Source organism: Gossypium hirsutum, chromosome D13 (assembly GCF_007990345.1).
Source record: "Gossypium hirsutum isolate 1008001.06 chromosome D13, Gossypium_hirsutum_v2.1, whole genome shotgun sequence".
NCBI lineage: Eukaryota > Viridiplantae > Streptophyta > Magnoliopsida > Malvales > Malvaceae > Gossypium > Gossypium hirsutum.
In genome coordinates, this window is record NC_053449.1 from 61,338,956 (window position 1) to 61,357,615 (window position 18,660).

Below are 18,660 nucleotides of genomic sequence, written 5' to 3' on the forward strand. Positions count from 1 at the left end.
GAAATACTTGCCTAGTAACCATGTAACAGAAAAAGAATGGTATTTTAATGAATTTTAATTTATCAGATTCATTTAAATTGTGTTAACAATTAGACTTGCATTTTTAATTCAAAAAAGTAGAAGGATTAGTTTCGTTGAAATAAAAGTAAATAGACTAAATTTCAAATGTATATAAAACACGAAAACTTAAACCATATTTTAATTATATTAAATATATAAGGCCAATGAACTTATAAATTTTGAATCCAAATTGAATATGATAATGGACCAAAAAATAAACATATAAAAAAATTTAAATAAAATATAAAATATCTAAAAATCAATTTAATTAACAATTAAATATTAAAAAAATTTATTCGATTTAGTTAATACCCAAATCGAATTAATCATTTGGAACCCATACAAAAGATAATATAAAGTGGTAGCTTTATTTCAAAGTTATTGGAATTTGATTTTATATAGCCTCATCATTTGGCATGTATTAAGGTTCATGCATTTTTAAGGACTTTGTCTTTCATTATCTTCCAGTTGTTATAGAAAATGGTTAAATTATTGGTGAGCCCCATATTAGTCCCACTTTTTTGGGGTTTCACTTAGCATAGTAGCAATACGGAGCTTAGTTAATTTTTGAAATATTTTCAATTTAGGGTCTGTTTGATTAGCCATTAAAGAAAATTATAGTATTTGATAATTAAAAATAAAAAGTATTTGCAAGATTTTTCAATAAAAGTATTAAAAATAACAAGGAGATAAGATCTATTTATCACTTACTAAACAACACCTTAGTTAATTTTTCTAAGGGATAAATATCAAAATCATATATGAACTTTGATTTAATGTGTAATTTGATACATAAACTTTGATTACAGTGCAAATGTGTAATGAAACTTTGATTTTAACTCAATTGTACATGTTTAAAGAAATAAAGACATTATTTTGTTATTTTATATTGGGTAAGTATAACTGTTCAAGTATGCAATATGCATATGTGATAACGGGTTAGCTATTTGTGAAAATCGAATCAAATCAACGTTTCGTGTATAAAATTACAATGTACAACATTACATATTAGCCCAAAATTCATGTATAGTTTTGAACTTTATCCCTTTTAGTAATAACTTTAAAAGATAATATTTATTAAGTTCAAATTTCAAATACATATAAATATTATTTTTTTACTATTTACATAAATTATTTGTAATATTTTAAACATATTACATGCATAATTTTTTGCAAGAAAAATATTAAAATTTAGATGGTATCAAAAATAATTTTATATCTAAAAGATGTTTTATAAGAATTTACTTTTTAAAAATATGTTGTTATACCTTATTGTTGCATGTTATTATATTTGTTTTTTTTATTTATGTTAGAGATTTTAATTTTCAATTTTAATTATGATTTAATACATGAGGTTTAAATTTGTTTATTATTTAAAATATTATTATTTTTTATAAAAATATATATATTTTAAAAAAATAGACTTACTTTCAATATAATTAAAAAATTATTTTGAAATTTAAAGAATTAACATATAAGTCGAAATTCCTATATATGCTCTCGCACCTTCTTTTATATTATATATAAATTGAAATTCATTCTCCTATTTTATATGATCATAATTTAACCTTTGATGTTCTGTTTTTTAGTGTTATACCATAGCAAAGATAGGCGGACCAACGTCCAACGAGGAGGAAGAAGAAAAGGCAAGGTTGGTTCACACGTGTAAGAGGATGGGGACAATTGCATGGAAAAAGTATGTACTGAGTTGTCAGTATCACACTGACGCTATGTAATTGTTCTCAACACATAAATCAAGAAAACATGCCCGACACGATTGAAGTTCCTTTGTCCATTTGATTTGACCCACAACTTTGTCTTTCCCCCTTTTCCAAATTTCTTGTCCTTTTCTCTATCCTCATTCTTCTTCTTCTTCTTTTTTTTAAAAATAAATTTTATATTTTTTTACATTTAACTTTTTACCTTTTAGAAATAATAAGATCTTAAGATACAAAATACAAATATAATGTAAAAAATAATTAAAATATGTTATGATACCAAAAATTTATATGGATATGTGAATTCAACCAAAGATGAAAATTTTATTTTTACGCGCATAATTTCGAGTTAAATATAAAAAATTTTTGAGACAAATAATTTTTTTTTATAATTTTGGGTTGCAATTTTTAGATAAATCATTTGATTAGTTCGTTTAAAAGAGATTTGATTCAAGAGTCTTTTGAATTTAATATTGGATGGATGTGAATCGTTTTAAGGGTTTTTAAAAGTTAATATTAAAATTCGGTTTAGAAGATGCTTGCTTTAATTTTTTTATTTAATTTGGATTTAATGGTCTTTGAGAATTGCTCTTGAATCGATAAAGTCTGCTTCAAAGTTATCGAAACTTGATATTGAAATCATGTTTGGAGACAGTTTGGATCCAAGGGTCTTCCAAGACTTGATTTTGAATAGTAAACTTTATCTCATTTTTGTTGACACATTTGGCTTGATCCAAATGTCTCTTAGACTTGATATCGAATGGATGGTTTTACTTAGCCTTCCAAACTTGATCTTAAAAATGGTTTAACCTCTCTTTTTTTTTTGATTTAATAAGATTGGAGAGTAAATTTTCTTCAAAACTGATCTGAGCAAAGTTATTCAAATTTGATCTAACATTATTTTGTATTTTTTCGTGTTTTCCAATTTGTTCAAAGATTTCAATGAATTGAAAAGAGCTTATAGTTTTCAAAATCTTCTCTTCGTGTTTAGATCCTTAAACTTGTGATGTTGTGAGCTTTTGAAGTTGTGTTAAATGATTTGGAGGTTATCTCGTTTTATAGTAACAAATAATCAAGTGAACGAGAGATGGTACAATATAATCTTTTTATTTTAGTGATCTACAATGACTAAACTATTTTGTTTAGAGATAAAATAATCATCAATGAATATGGTTTCTATATAATGGAGTTCTAAAATAATTTAATTTATTGTATTTCCACTTAATTTAATTTGATTCAATTATAGATAAACGATAATGGTACATCATGAATTCTGATTGGTCCAATTTTTTTCTTCTATAAATGCCCCTTCAAGACTTAATTGCATACACGACTTTTGTTGAGTGTAAAATTTTTTATCGATTCTTGAAGTTTGATTTGCTTCTAATGCCAAAATTCATCTTTGAAACTGTTATGACCAACTTTAGAAGCTTCAAATGATGCCATTAAGAATTTTCTTTCTTCATTTGGACTAAACTTGGCGATGAAATCATGTTACCTACATACTCTTATATTTTGAAGGATTAAGTCATAAAGTAGTTCAAAATCCCTTTCGATGTGTAATTTAATCTCTTGTTCGGAAGCATTGTTTCTTGGATGAACTGTTAAGTTCATGCTTAGAAACATAGCAATTTAAGCTCATACTTAGAAGCATCATGTTTTCGATAAATAGTTTAAGCTTGTGCTTATAAGGGTCAACATTTTTTGATGAACAGTTTAAGCTCGTATTTAGGAATATCATCATCTTTTTGGAAGAATTTATACTCATGTTTAGGAGCAACGTGACAATTTAAATTCAAGCATGAGAGCATTGCTTTTCATTGGCCTCATTGACATGTGAATGTCAATACACAAATGTAATATAAATTTGAGCCTTTGTATAACATCAACACTATTCATATTTTCCCAGCCCACCCCGAAATATGGACTTTAAAATTTACCCATATCTATCAATAGGTTTGGCCGAACCCTATTTAGCCTTGTCCATTTCATGTTTTTTAAATAATATTTTTTATATTTGGTAATTTTATACATATATAATATCATTTTATTAAAAAATTTAAAAATAGAGAATTTAACATGATTTTTAATATTTATATTGCAAATTTATATATTTTACTTTTCTTAAGATATAAAATAAGTAACATATATAAAAAATTCAATATAAATTTTTTAAAAAAATGGTTCAAGTAGTGTTTTCTAGAGGTGATAATGGGCCGGGCTGGGATAACTTTTTAGGCCCAGATTTCGGGCCGGGCCGAGCTTCGGCCTAGAAAACGGGCCTAAATTTTTATCCAAGCTCGGCCCGAAAGAAAATTGCTAAGCCTGAGCCCGGCCCGGCCCAACCCATATTAATTTTTTTTAGCTTATTTCATCAAATAAAAAATATTAAAACAAATATTAAAACAAAAACAAATAAAAAATGAGACTAAAACAATTCTTAAAACAATACACAAATTAAAAATATAATAAAAAGTAGTTATATTAAAATTGAAACAAATTAGAACTAAAATAATAGCCAAATTAATAATAAAACTAAAGTATATTTGATTAAAAATAAAAAAAATATTTAATATATAATTCGGGCAGGGTCGGGCCTGGCCCGAGCCAAAAAAGTTTTACCTGAGGCCCGGCCCAATTTCTAGGCCTCTTTTTTGCCCAAACCCATATTTTGGGCCTATAATTCAAATGGTTTAATTCTAGATTTCATCTCTTTACTTTAAGAAAATCAAGAAATCAGTCTATTCACTTTAAATTGTTAGAATTTGATCCTCATATTTTTATAAAAACCGTGAAGTTAATTTAATTAGGTAACATTATTAAACCTTGCTGTAAAATTGATGACTTGAAATAAACAAATCAACATTTTATTTACTAGGAAGTGGAAAAAATAAGTAATTCAACAATTTATATACATCAAATTAGCAAAAATCAACAGTTTAGTCCATGCATTTACTAACAATTGGACTGATTTATCAGTTTTGTAAAATATAAGGACCTAATTATGACAAATTAAATATTGAGACTAAATTTTTAATATTGGTATAGTAAAAGGATAAAATTCACAATTAGACCAATTGAAATTCGCATCCCAAGAAGTCCATTGCCTGTCGCGCGAACACAGTACCACCATTTGGCGCGAAAATTGAAGTGAGTGTAAAAATCCCCAAATAGTAACCTTTTAGGGTTTATTTTTACTTTTCTCACCTCCTTCGATTTCACAATCGACAATCGTTTTGACAATGTCGAGTATCATCAGCAGTCAGATGGAAGAAATCAAAATTCTCATATCATCTAATTCAAAAACAGACCAATCGTTAGGTTATTCAACTCTTTTACACTTCCAAGAACAGTGCTGTGACAGTCCTCCTTCAATCCAAGCCCTAATTCAAAGTTCTCGATGTTTTATTAATTCAATCGTCTCCGATATCCACAATGAAGATGAAGAAATGTAAAACTTAATCACAGTCCTCCCCCCCCCCAAATTGAACTTTAAAAATAATAATATTATACTATTTTTTACATTGATTGCAGAGCTGCTCAAGCTTTGAAGTGCTTGGGATTTATGATCTATCACCCTTCTCTCGTTGCTACAATTCCTGGTAATTATTTTTATTTTTAAATATTTTTGAAGTTTTAGTTTATTGTTGATTTATTTGGTTCCTTTTGTTTTTGATGCTGTTACTGTTATAGCTGGAGATGGTAAACGAGTTTTAGAGTCATTGGCTAAACTCATCACGTTTACAAAAATGAAGGTAAATGATTTATCATTAGAACAATGGTATTGGTATTTGGTAGGGTTCCAAATTTTTTGTTTTATTAAACTCTTTTGTCACTTTTTAAAGTAACTTTTTAGTTATTTATCTCTTAATTTCAGTCAGTTTGCAATTTAGGCGTGTGGTGTATATCGATGCAACAATTCGATGCGACACTTTTAGCTGCCTGCTTTGATACATTGTTGCAGGCGGTTGTTCATGCCCTTGACAATCCTATTGGTTCATTGTCAACAACGTTCGAGGCCATGCAGGTATTGTTATTTCTTTGGTGGTTTGATGATTCATCAAGGCGGGTTTTTCGTATTACATTGATTTATTATCAGAGTTACTCAAGAGATTTACTTATTTATTATTTTGGTAACATCCTGGATTTGTAGGTAAATTGTCCTTCATAGAATGTATCAGAACGATCTATGATATCTGTTGTGGGAAACAGCATGGCATTAATGATACTTTAGTTCAAACTTGAAAGCATGATGGGTAATTTTTGGTCTACTTTAACTGAGTTTGTCGTATGTACTAACTCGTCAATGTTACCTGTATTAGGCTGTGGCAAAGCTAGTGGCCCAAATGAGTGAAATGATGCGAGAATCATCGCACTTATGGGCTCCTCCTATATATAGAAGACTTCTCAGCATTGATAAGAGAGAGCGGGATATGTCTGAGAGGTGTCTTTTGAAAATTAGGTCTACAATACTTCCTCCTCCAATAAGTCTTTCCAAGGTACATCTAACTGGTATTGTGTTCTACTGGTCTTGGCATTTTTACTGTACTTTTTTTTTCTTCTAATGTTGCCCTATTTATTCAAAGAGTGCATATGACAAGCTTTACATAGTGACATGAAAATTTTTACCCATATCTTGGTATTTTCCCCCCTTATGCTTTATTGACAGAGGTTAACAGCTTTTGTGCTTTTGCCCTTTAGACCAATTTTTTGCATTGTATTCTTTACTATGGTCCATTAACTATTTTCTGAAGTGAATATGTGGAGTGTGCTTTTATGATAAAAGCTGCATTTTAGTTTGCACTTGAACTGCATTTTACAAGAGTAAACACAAATTTTAATTCATTCCATATTTACGAAAACATTGATGTTAGGCTTCAAATTCGTTTAATTTAAAGAAACTGACAACATGTTTAGGTCAAATATCATCAGTTCACTTTCCTGCAGTTTCAAGATATAATATCATAAAACTTATTTCAAGGTATTTTGCAACATTGCATGATTATTATTCTATTATGTTAGATCACTGTGCTTCATCTTTCTCAAGCAGGCTATTATTGAAGACATGAGGGAAAAATTGCTGACAGGGATGAAGGACTGGTCAGACAAGGGTATGAAGGTTCAAACTGTCCAGGCGTGGGGGTGGTTCATCTGCTTCCTAGGATCTGGTGCCTTGAAGAACAGACATCTGGTGAATGATATGTTGAAAGTTCTTGAGCAAACATTTTCAGATCACAACCCACAAGTCCAGATTGCTTCTCTGGTATTACTGATAAAAGTTTACTTTAAAATGTTTTCTTTGAAAGGCTAATAATATTTTATCAGTAAATTGCGGAGTACAGAAGCAGGACAAGAAACACTATTCAGCTACGTGACTTATGACATATTTAAACTATCCTGTCTATTTGACAATCTTTTTCAGAACGCCTTATAACTCAAATATGAATGTGTTCCTTCTCTTGATTTGTTGGTTCACAATTCACTTGTGATTGCATGATATAGACAGATTCCCCCCCCCCCTTTTGACTCTTTGGTCTTAAGAATACTGGTTTTAAGAATGAGTGATTGCCCTTCTTTTATTCTTTGTGGGTGCTTAATATGAGAAATCTTGGACTGAATTCTTCTAGAGATCAGGAAGGTCTAACTCTAGGGTTGAACAACTAAACAATACATGTGCAGATAATTGTTCAGCCCAATTCCTATATGCTGGCTCTTTTGTGACTGGGCCAATTCGAAGTTTTAAGATGTTCAAAGTTTGAAGGGGATTGAATTGTATAATATTAATGTGCGATGTGTCCTTAAGCATGATTTGGGGTAATTCAGGATCAAGCAACTGTGTTTATTGCCTTTTTACTGATGGCTTTAAAAATAAATTCTTTTTGGAAGTATTTCTGGCTTGTTGAACATCATTGCAATGATTGTGTCTTAATTTTGCAGGTTGCTTGGCAAGGTCTTATTGATGCCCTGGTTCATCCTCAAATACTGTCTTGCAAGAAGAATGGAATTCAACAGTTGCAAACGTCACCAGGAAAAAGTAGTGAATTGGTGTTAAATGGATTTTCAAAAAGCTTAAAGCTCGCTATGGCACCTCTAATAGGAATCATTTCAAGTAAATGTGACGTTTCTGTTCTCTTGTCCTGCCTAAACACATGGTGTTATCTTCTACATAAACTTGATACCTTCATCAACTCTCCGTCAGTAATTAACGTGGTACTGGATCCTATGTTTCAAGCAATTTTTAAGATAGGACCTGATAGTAAAAGTATTCGGTTATGGAATTTGTGCCTTGATTTGCTTGAAGATTCTATATCAACAAAGTGTTCAGATTTGAACTCTGATCCAAAGGACCAGGTAAACCTTCATCTTTCTGCTAGAACCTTCATTTCTGGGTCGGGCAGGTATTCATGGAATCAATATCCTATTAAATGGTTGCCTTGGGATCTTAGTCAGTTGGATTTCTACTTAAAGATGATTAGTATTATCATTACTCATGTGGCAACAGCAACAGCTGCCCCTGAAAGTAAAAAATCAGTGTGTGATGCAGCTGTCAGGATATTTAGATCTGTTTTAAAGGGTGTGCAAATGGAGTTTAGAAATCCATCAAATAATTATGATAACATAATGTTCTGTTTGAACACAATATTAAGTTTCATGAAGAAATTAGGCGAAGATGCTAGTTCAGATGGTGGTGGTGACTTATTTAATACTTCCCTTTATTTAATAGAGGCCGCTGTGGAGGAGTTAGAACCGTCTATTATGGAATCCCCTCTTTACAAGGTGGCTTTAGACATCAGTTATGTTGGCAGTCTGGATTCAGTTAAACATTCAAAAATACCGCATCGATGTTCTTTTATGGATATGTTTTCACCTATGGTCTATCTAACTGTACTCTACCTTGGTTTGGTGGTTCAATTAACTATAAATACACCTGAGATGGAATTGATTTTACAGAGGCTTCAAAGATTTTATAAATTTGTACTGTCTTCTGATGATCCCCTGGAAAGTTTTCTTGCTTCTGTTGGTTTTTTGTATGCGCACAAGGGTTTTAAGTACATGGAGATATGGATGGTGATGGTGACATGTCTGAATGGCTATATTGATGGTATGAAGGATCTCTCTCTATTCAGAACAGATTCTGACAATTCGTTTTATAGGGCCATATGCCATCTCTTATCATATCCATTCATTTTGTTCTCTTGTGCTAAGAAAGATATAACCCTGTCGAAAGCTAGCAATTCCCTGAAAGAATCTTTTGTTTTATCAGAGAGAAAACTTGAACAGGTTATTGAGGTTTGGAAGTCCTTATTTGGTTCTGTTTGTGTTGCCTGCTTGAAGTCTTCTGCTACAAACACTCTCAGTCATGATCTGTGTGCAATGTTAAATTCATGTTTCGATGAAAACAGTAGCATGTTTCAGTATAATAGTGAGCTTGGTTACAAGGATCTGGAGCTTGCTTGCCTTCTTTCTCTGGCAAGGTTTTGGTATGTATTTTGGAACAGAAACTGACTTCAGATACGATCGGCAGAGAATGTGTTGGCGTCTGCAATGGATCCAGTGGCATTAATAATATTTTCGAATTTGCTTCCAGGTAAATTAGAACATTTAAAACTGTTGATGTTCCTAAAGCCTTCATTAACCTGCACTAACTTCACATTCTAACTTCTTTTGTAGTTGAATTTCTCAGCAATTTTGCTGGATCTTCAGATAGCTCTTTTGGGAGATTTTGTCTCATGTTTTCCATCCCGATTTTCCTTTTCAAATTAAAGAGTGCATCATTTTTATGGATGAAATGTTCAAATCTGGAATGGCTACACTAGAATAATCCAACCAGACTATGATCTACAATAGAATTTAGCCAAGTATTTTATCCAATTTTTGTGACAAAAAATCAGAATTGTGCTTGTTGCTTATTCTATTATCAACGATGCGCATTTTTTCCCCCTAAACTATTACTGACTAGGGTGCTTTCCCTCGTTGCTTAATATGTTGCAGAGTCATGAAATTCATGTACATAAACATGGGAAGGGAACCAGCTTCTGGTCTTGTGAGTTCAAGGTAGATCATTCCTCTTGCCTATTCTTCTTATCGAAATTTTCTTTTATAAATATTTTACATGTTTATATTTCTCTTATGGGAGTGGGTTTTTCAGGGTATTCTCTACGTTGACACGCTTCATTAGTTGCCTTCACTCAAAGCAAGATATTGTTTCATTTTTCGAGGTTTGTATTTTTGCTTTATGTTTATCATTTGACCTCTAGCATGCTGAGGAAAAACTTCTTTTATGCTCTCAATATTTTGATAAATTATAAAGACCCAACATAATGCACAAACACATTACTTAAATCGATGTAAGCCTTTTAATTCTGAAGTTGAGCAGGTATTATTTTCATTTTCTTTTAACAAATTCTGATGGAACACATGAATGAGAGAAGTACGTACGCTTTGAGTATATTGCTTTGCCGTTTCATTTTTCTTTGAGTATTAGTGTTTGACACTCATGCTTGACACATATTTGGACATGGAGATAAGAATATGATCCTCCAAGGGTCCTCGAAATTCATGGAAAGCTTAGAACAATGAACATGCTCGTGTTAGACATATACTCATATTTGACACTTGCCCAAATCTGAGCAACATAATGGTTCAGAATGAAAAATGATGGTTTGAAGTCCTAGTTTAACAATGAACATATTGCTTTTCCTGGCTCTCTTCCCCTCCTCAGCATGACTTCTATTTCTTGAACTGTTTTATCTCATGGAATTGGCATTTAGTTGTTTTAATATTGGCTGATACTTATACTGCAGATAATATCCGGTCTGCTGCTTCAATGGTTATCACATCTAGAGATAAAGGATGAAAATGCCAAAGATCAACTCGGAATCCTATGGGCTGATAGCCTCAATTGTTTACAGAGGAGTCAGCCACCGCTAACTTTCGATTCTTCTTTCCTCAAACTTCAAGCATCCCTCCTCGAGAAAACTCTGGATCATCCGAATACCTCCGTTTCTGATCCGACCATAATCTTTTGGAACTCCACATATGGCAAGCAAATCAGCTTGGATTACCCCCAAAATCTACTTCATGTTCTACACAAGTTGTCAAGAAATGGAAGAATAAGCCTCTACAATCGAAGCAAATCATTTTTGGCAAGATGCTCCACGCTAGAAAATGACACCGTCATCACCCCACGGTATTGCAAGATCACCCCAACACAGAAGAGCTCTAAAAGAGTCGAGTTAACAGAGGAGGGTATGATTCCCGGATCTAACCAAAACAATAAGCCACCATCGAATTCAAAACGAAAGAGAGTGGAACTAACGGAGCATCAAAAGGAAGTAAGACGAGCGCAGCAAGGAAGGGAGAGGGACTGCAATGGACACGGTCCTGGGGTCCGAACTTATACAAGTCTCGACTTTTCGCAGGGAAACCAAGAGTTGCAAGACAGTCAGGACATTCGAGATTCGGAAGCCATGTTGGAGATGTTGAGAAGAGACAATTAGCTAGAGCAGCGGGTGCTGTTGCGAAACTGATTGTAAAGGAGGGGAAATCGGCCACATTAAAATTACCTTCTGGGGAGGTCCGTTTGGATGACTGTTTTCTATTAAGTGATGTTGTATGATAGTTTCACATATTAATTCCCTACTCGGTATATGTAAATATTAATATAAAATAATATATTTTAATATATATTATTTTTGAATAGTGATATGAGTTTTTTGGGCAGGTTAAGCTTGAACCTAGGCTTAATTTTTCTAGAATCGGGTTTCAGCCCGACTCATGGAGATCTCTAGTCGGATAGATCGGAGGTTAATTTTTTGATTAATGATTAAATTATCGATTCAATAATAATTAAATAAAAATAGATAAAAACTATTAAAAATTGATAATCAGTTGAACAATCAATTCAAATTATATACTCGAATTATCGATTTTCGATTCAATATATCTAATCAAACCTCCTAGTTATGTAGGATCCAATGTGATGATTGACCCAAAAGAATATTATTATAATATAAAATCATAAACCGCAACTTCATCATCTTTTATACTCCACCAGACCACCGTATCACTGCCCACTTCGTAAGTTTAATCATTTTTAGAATTAAAAAAAGAAAGGAAAAAAAACCCTCCTTCCCCCAATTCGGTCGCCTAGGTTTTAATTTTTTTTTGTTCTTTTCGTTTCCAATTTTTTTCTCATTTCTGCATATAACGTTCGTCGATTGTACCCTTTCGCAATTTCTCCGATTTTTTTGACGATTTTTTTACGAAAAAGATTCTCCCAGATGAGATTTTATTGAAAGTATACGACATTTTCTTGTCACAAGAAACTAGTTTTTTTTTTAAATACTCGAAGTCAGATTTCTCTTGTTAATTTTCAATTTTATTAGTCAGTCCGATTGGTCTGATCTGGTCATGGATTCGCGAGATTCATCATCGTCGTCGGTTCCGAATCGAGATGGCACCGCAGGCGATGACGACGGAGTCCTCTCCGTCACTGCTGCACTCGCTAAAGATGCCGCTCTTTACTTCCAGTCTAGAAAGTTCGCCGAGTGTGTTGATGTCTTGACTCAGCTTAAGACGAAGAAAGAAGGTGATCCCAAGGTGAGTTAATTTCAAATTTGATTCGTTAGTGGATGCGATTGCCTCCATTCATTCCTAGCTCTTTTCTGTTTCGTTTATTTATTTATTTTAAGTTGGAATTTGAAGTTTGTTTTCTAGTGTTTTGTTCTGTATTTTCTGGCTCACTACTACTTGATTATCAGCTGTTTTGATTGTGTAATTCCATAAAACGATTAACTTAATGATCCAATGTTGACTCCATAACTATTAATTATTTTTATCTTGCAATTTCACTATTCAAGTTAATAGTTCTATTTTTGATACGTGGTAATCAGTTAACTTGCTTGTGGTGTTTCTGAACTGCACTATCTGGTGTATAGTATATAGGATAATTATCTTATAGTTAATCACCGTGTAGCAAATGTATAGAAGTCACTTGTGGAGTTTTTAGCTGCATCGTCGTGTAATCGTTTTGGTAGCATACAAATATAATTGCTATAGTGCAAATTGGTACTTTTAACATTCAGTAGTAGAGTGCAGCATTTAATATATCATAATGCATTTTTTAGCTTTATCAAATAGTACATAAATTGTGTCGCTATTAATAAGTTTAGCTGCTGCAGGGTTTTTAGACTGAACCTCTGGTAACATCAATCTTCTTTTTGATGAAAACTTTGTTTTGGTTGAAACTTTAGGCCTTATGGCCACCTAATTAGAGGTTATTTCAATTATCTATGCCTGGTGAAATTAGAACTGATTTTAATCTCATGAGGCTGATTATGATTGTACTTTCTTATGGACCTGTTTGTAGGAGTTCTATTTCTTTCATAAAGTACAAAATGTGCTAGTTACCAATAGCTTCACTGCAGTGGCTTTGACGTCTATTATGATTTTATCCATTCTGTTGGTGCAGTCTTAAGATATTTTTGGACCAATTGATGATTCAACAGGTTCTTCATAATATTGCAATAGCAGAGTTTCTTCGGGATGGTTGCTCTGATCCAAAGAAGATGCTTGAAGTCCTTAACAATATCAAGGTACAATGTTCTCTCCCTTCCTCCTCCTCTGGTTTTAAATGGCTGTGCACACCCACCAAATTTCTCATTATTAATCTTATACCTTCTGGAAAGAAAGATAGTCCTGATCTGTTCATCAATTTTAATAACTTTGAGGTGTTGTTTCTCCCAGTGTTGTCTAAGTGTGTGCCTAGGCACACCTGTGCCTTAGTAGTAGACAACAAAAGCACCTCAAACCCCTTTTGAGCAAGAGGCATTTGATCAGGTGCACTCCTGGTGCGCCTAGGTGTGCTTTTTTGCAGGGCAATAGGCCTAAAAAGGCCCACCTGATTGAAGTTCACTTTAATTTCTATAATTTTTAACTTTTTTCATTAGATATATTTTACTTGCAAGATAATGACCATTCAACAATAGACAATGACCATAAGGAAATTATGCATACAGGCAACACAAATTGCATGTTTTGTAGATAAACTTGACCACTCTTTAGAGTTTAGTATATATAATACATACACAAATATAAAAAGCGCACAGCTCCATATGACATTTGTGCGGGTGCTTTTTTTGCACCTTGCACCTTAGGCACTATAAGGATTATAGCATCTTACACCCTTGACAATACTGGATTTCCCCTGATTGGATGGTGGGTGGAGGGGTGAACTACTACATATATTATGGGAAAACTTAAAAAAGATAGAGAAAAATAAAAATATTATCTTATATTACTAGAATGAAATGTTTTTGCTGAAACAAATCTGCTCTGCTTAAATCAAAAGTCATTTGTGTCTGTTTGTGTTTTGCGATCAACTGATGTCATTTATGGTAGTAATTTGGCAATTTGAACAATGATTAAACTTAGTATGAAATCACTTTTAATTATGCTTTGTACCATGGTAAATATAGTGGAGAGATTTATTTATGCATCTGACCCTATTTAATTTGGTCCAGAGACTTTTTGAGTCTCACTTTTGTTTTGTGTATTTGTATTTCACATCTAGTATCAGGTTCCTGTCATTAATTTGTTTTCTTTCTTCCAGTTGCTCTAACTAGGAAAAAGTAACTTTGAGGAGCTTGATTGCTGTCTGAACTCTGGAGATAAAAGTTTTGTTGTATTGATTTACACAGTATGATATGTTTTATTTGTATGTGTTGATTCAGAAGAGGAGTGAGGAGCTTGCTCATGCATCTGAGGAACAGGTGGAGTCTGGTAGCGATGTTGGAAATAAAGTTACTTCAGGTTCAAAAGAAAGCAGTTCAACTACACATCAAGTTTCTGCTTCACATAGTGCCAGTACTATTTATACTGCTGAATTTGATACCTCTGTCATTTCTCTAAACATAGTATGCCTCTTTCTGTACTTTCCATAGTTCAAAAGCTAAAATCTTTTCATTGATGGCTTGGAGTAACATATTTGTTCTGAATTGATCTATAGGCAGTTATTTGGTTCCACCTTCATGAATACGCAAAGGCATTGTCAGTTCTTGAACCTCTATATAAAAATATTGAACCAATAGATGAGGTATCTTATCTTTATATTTCTTTTTCGTTAAATTTTCTTTTAATTATTGTTGGATTGTATTAATGTTCCCTTTTTTATTTATTTACAGACAACAGCTCTTCATATCTGCCTCTTGTTGCTGGATGTTGTGCTAGCTAGCTGCGATGCTTCAAAATCTGCAGTAAGTTCTAAAAATTTGTGCTGTAATTACATAGATATGTTTCCAAACTGAAAAACTCCTTGCTAATTTTCCTTGCAATTACTGTAGAGTTCACTGTAAGAATAAAATTATAAAAGCTAGCTTCTGTCTTGTGTCTGCACAATTCTTTTAAGCAAGCACTGTTGCTAGAGGATATCAAAGTGCTTGCCAGTTAAGAACATATAGATAAGGGGAACTAATTTATTTAAAGGTTCTTTTGTTCCATTGGACACACCCATCAAAAAGGTAACCATCTTCGTTTTGTTCAGGCGTGATTGGATGATTTGAAATGTTTTATTGGGATTGAAAAAAACCATAAAAATATGTTCTCCTCGTGATATTTTTATAATTTGGTTGAAATTGTGCCTTTGCTACTATAATTGTTATTAAATATACCATATGAAGATTCTATGTCTAAACTTTGCTGCAATTCAGATACAAATTCTTCTATAATTGCTGCATTATAAGGAACATGTTCATTTAAACACTTGTTCTTACCATGCTCTTCTCCTTTGTTTCCATCCATCTTGCAGCACTTAAAACCTTTTCAGCATTTTCTGGCTGAATATCCAGAAAATGGCTGCAAATGCCTCTTTAGTTATTAGTGTTTCAAAGTGCTTGGTGCTGAGGCAAGCATAAAATATGTCACAATTCATTGGACAAAAGAAACAGCTGGTGACCTTTGTCTTAAATGATATGCGAATGCTCTTATTTTATGACTTATTTTTTTTTTCTACTTTTAACCTCACATTCCAAACGATCATATTTATATCTTAACTTGGCAAAAAACTGTTTATGCTTACTTTTTTTTTTTCCCAGCCCTGCTTAAAATGTCCGTAGAAGTAATGGATAATTCTTAACTCTATCACGGAACTTTCAGTGTATCATATTTATGCCAGCCACTGTTGGCATACATGTTTTTAGTGGCAGGTTTCACCATATTTTGTTTTATTTGCAATTATTGTTTGTATCTTTTAATATGCTAAAACAACTTTAATTATGCTCAGGATGTGTTAAATTATTTGGAAAAAGCATTTGGTGTTGGCAATGTGAGCCAAGGGGACAATGGTAACATTTTGTTACAACAATCCACGAATCTAGTTGGAAAATTATCCTCAGTTCCGAGCAGCTCATTGGTCTCAGATGCTTCTACTCCGGACTTAGCTGCTAGTGTGAATGCTTCCGAGAATCCACTATCCAGAACTCTATCAGAGGACCCACTGGATGAAATGTTTTCAACACTGGATATTGCTGGACAGAACTTATCACGGTCTGCTGATCTTACATCTCCAAAAGAACTTCCTAGGACCACAGTTGATAGATCTATCTTTGGTGTTGATTTGAAGCTTAAGCTGCAACTTTACAAGGTCCGATTTCTGCTTCTAACTCGAAATATAAAGCTAGCAAAGCGTGAAGTCAAGCATGCTACGAATATTGCTCGAGGGAGAGAGTCATCTACGGCCCTCCTCTTGAAAGCCCAGCTTGAGTATGCTCGTGGAAACCACAGAAAAGCCATCAAGTTGTTGATGGCATCAACTAACCGGACAGATACAGCAATTTCGAGCATGTTTAACAATAATCTTGGCTGCATTTACTATAAACTCGGGAAGTATTATACGTCTGCAGTGTTCTTTTCCAAGGCGCTTAGTAATTGTTCATCTCTTCAGAAGGAGAAACCTCTAAAGCTATTTACATTCTCGCAGGATAAATCTCTCCACATAACATATAATTGCGGATTGCAATATTTGGCCTGTGGGAAACCAATAATTGCCGCACGCTGTTTCCAGAAGGCAAGTTTGATTTTCTACAAAAGACCTCTCTTGTGGCTTCGGCTTGCTGAATGCTGTCTAATGGCTGTAGAAAAAGGACTTGTAGAAGGAAGTCGGCCTCCATCAAACAGATCAGAAATTAGGGTTGATGTTATCGGAAAGGGTAGGTGGAGGAAACTTCTAATTGAGGACAGAATATCCCGAAGCGGACTTGTAGATTCTGTTGGAGAGGATGATTGGGCTTTAGGTGGTGATGAGGAGCCTAAGCTTTCCTTACCCCTTGCTCGGCAGTGTCTCTATAATGCATTGCACTTGTTGAATTGTTCTGATTCGAGCCATTTAAAGTGTCTTCTACCTTCAAATTCATCCTTGGAGGAAAATGAATCTAGTGATGGGGCGTCTTCCAAGAACCCAAACCATAAGAGCTTAGTTGGCATAGATTCCAAACCTTCAACTCTGTCAGTAGGTCTGGTGAACTCGAATGGGGATTTCAAAGAGCCAAAGGCAGGAACTAATCAGGAGATGATTCATAATTCCGTTGCCTATTTTGCAGATATTTGCAGAAAAGAAAATCAGATGATGAAGCAAGCTCTTCTAGCTAACCTGGCATACGTAGAGTTAGAACTGGAGAATCCATTGAAGGCTCTTTCAGCGGCACGATCTCTCTTAGAACTACCTGGTTGTTCAAGAATCTACATCTTTCTAGGTCATGTCTATGCAGCAGAGGCCCTCTGCTTGCTTAACAAGCCTAAGGAAGCCGTGGAGCATTTGTCCATTTATTTGTCCGGCCCCAATAAGGTTGAATCTCCATTCAGTCAAGAAGACTGTGAGCAGTGGCTAACAGAAAAACCCATCGATTGTGAAGAACCAAACGGAGGAGGAGGAGGAGCAGCAACAGCTGCCAAGAACCCTTCCCCCGAGGGCATGCAGGAATTCATGTTTCTTAAGCCAGAAGAAGCATGTGGAACACTTTACGCAAATCTTGCCGCCTTGTACGCAACACAAGGCGAACTAGATCGTGCCCACCAATTAACGACACAAGCATTATCGCTACTACCCAACAGTACTGAAGCCACCATGACCGCAATTTACATCGATCTCGTGCTCGGTAAGTCACAAGAAGCTCTATCCAAGTTAAAACGTTGTAGTCATGTTAGGTTCCTTTCAAGCAATCTACAGTCAAATAAATCCTCCTAATGTTTGTTCTTTTGTGTGGGTGGGTTCTAATTCAAGAAAAAAAAGAACCCAAAATGGCCTTCATCATTCAGTTGCTAGTTAGCAGGGTAGATCAACAATCCTTTTAGAGGATTTGTATCATATGATATAGTTCAATTCACATAATAAGTGTTTTTTTCTTAACTTTTTAAATTCAATTTTCCAAATATCTAGGGTTCATATTTCATTGGTGAGGCTGATTGTTTTGGTAAAAGTGCTGAAGCCCACCTTTGAACTTGAGATTGTAGTTCTAATTCAGGGTTTTACTGTGTTTAGGGTTTACTCTTGACATTGACATTGAAAAATGGAATAGATTTTTCGTTCATTTTGGATTTTGACTTCCAAATCATTTCTCATCATTCGGTTGTTTTTTAACCTTGCTTTTGAACTTTCATTTTTGTTCACTTACGTCCCTTGAAATTACTCGCATACACTAATTGTTGAGGCGAACTCGAAAATGTATATGTACAAAAAAAATCAAAACATGTTATAATCTCCGTATCATGATTAAAATTTCACACTAATTGTGATTTTTGTTGTCAACCAAGCTATAACGGCAGTTTTTAAAAATGACATAATAGTAAATTTAACCTTTAAGCTTTATACATTGTGTTAATTTAATTT

General features: G+C 33.6%; 1 protein-coding gene and 1 pseudogene across 4 annotated transcripts; both read left to right on the forward strand.

Moving 5' to 3' along the window:
• The first annotated feature begins 4,921 nt into the window (after nucleotides 1-4,921).
• Nucleotides 4,922-11,480, forward strand: LOC121225225 (uncharacterized; annotated as a pseudogene).
• Nucleotides 11,481-11,852: 372 nt separating this feature from the next.
• LOC121225227 (CCR4-NOT transcription complex subunit 10) lies at nucleotides 11,853-18,361 on the forward strand. 4 transcript variants are annotated; one of them, XM_041109444.1, is made up of 7 exons: nucleotides 11,854-12,380; nucleotides 13,289-13,375; nucleotides 14,513-14,695; nucleotides 14,788-14,874; nucleotides 14,963-15,034; nucleotides 16,060-16,419; nucleotides 16,756-18,361. In XM_041109444.1, the coding sequence occupies exons 1-7, from the start codon at nucleotides 12,192-12,194 to the stop codon at nucleotides 18,016-18,018; spliced, it is 2,241 nt and encodes a 746-aa protein (XP_040965378.1). In that variant the 5' UTR covers nucleotides 11,854-12,191; the 3' UTR covers nucleotides 18,019-18,361. The 4 variants fall into 4 exon arrangements, with proteins under 4 accessions (XP_040965376.1, XP_040965378.1, XP_040965375.1 ...); XM_041109442.1 differs by having other exon boundaries at nucleotides 11,853-12,380; nucleotides 14,516-14,695; nucleotides 16,060-18,361; XM_041109441.1 differs by having other exon boundaries at nucleotides 16,060-18,361.
• The last annotated feature ends 299 nt before the right edge of the window (nucleotides 18,362-18,660 follow it).

Coding starts and splice junctions, on each gene's coding strand:
- LOC121225227 (XM_041109441.1), top strand. CDS start 12,192: ATGGATTCGCGAGATTCATCATCGTCGTCGGTTCCGAATCGAGATGGC. Junction 12,381..13,288: donor AGAAAGAAGGTGATCCCAAG/GTGAGTTAATTT, acceptor ATGATTCAACAG/GTTCTTCATAATATTGCAAT. Junction 14,696..14,787: donor CTGTCATTTCTCTAAACATA/GTATGCCTCTTT, acceptor ATTGATCTATAG/GCAGTTATTTGGTTCCACCT.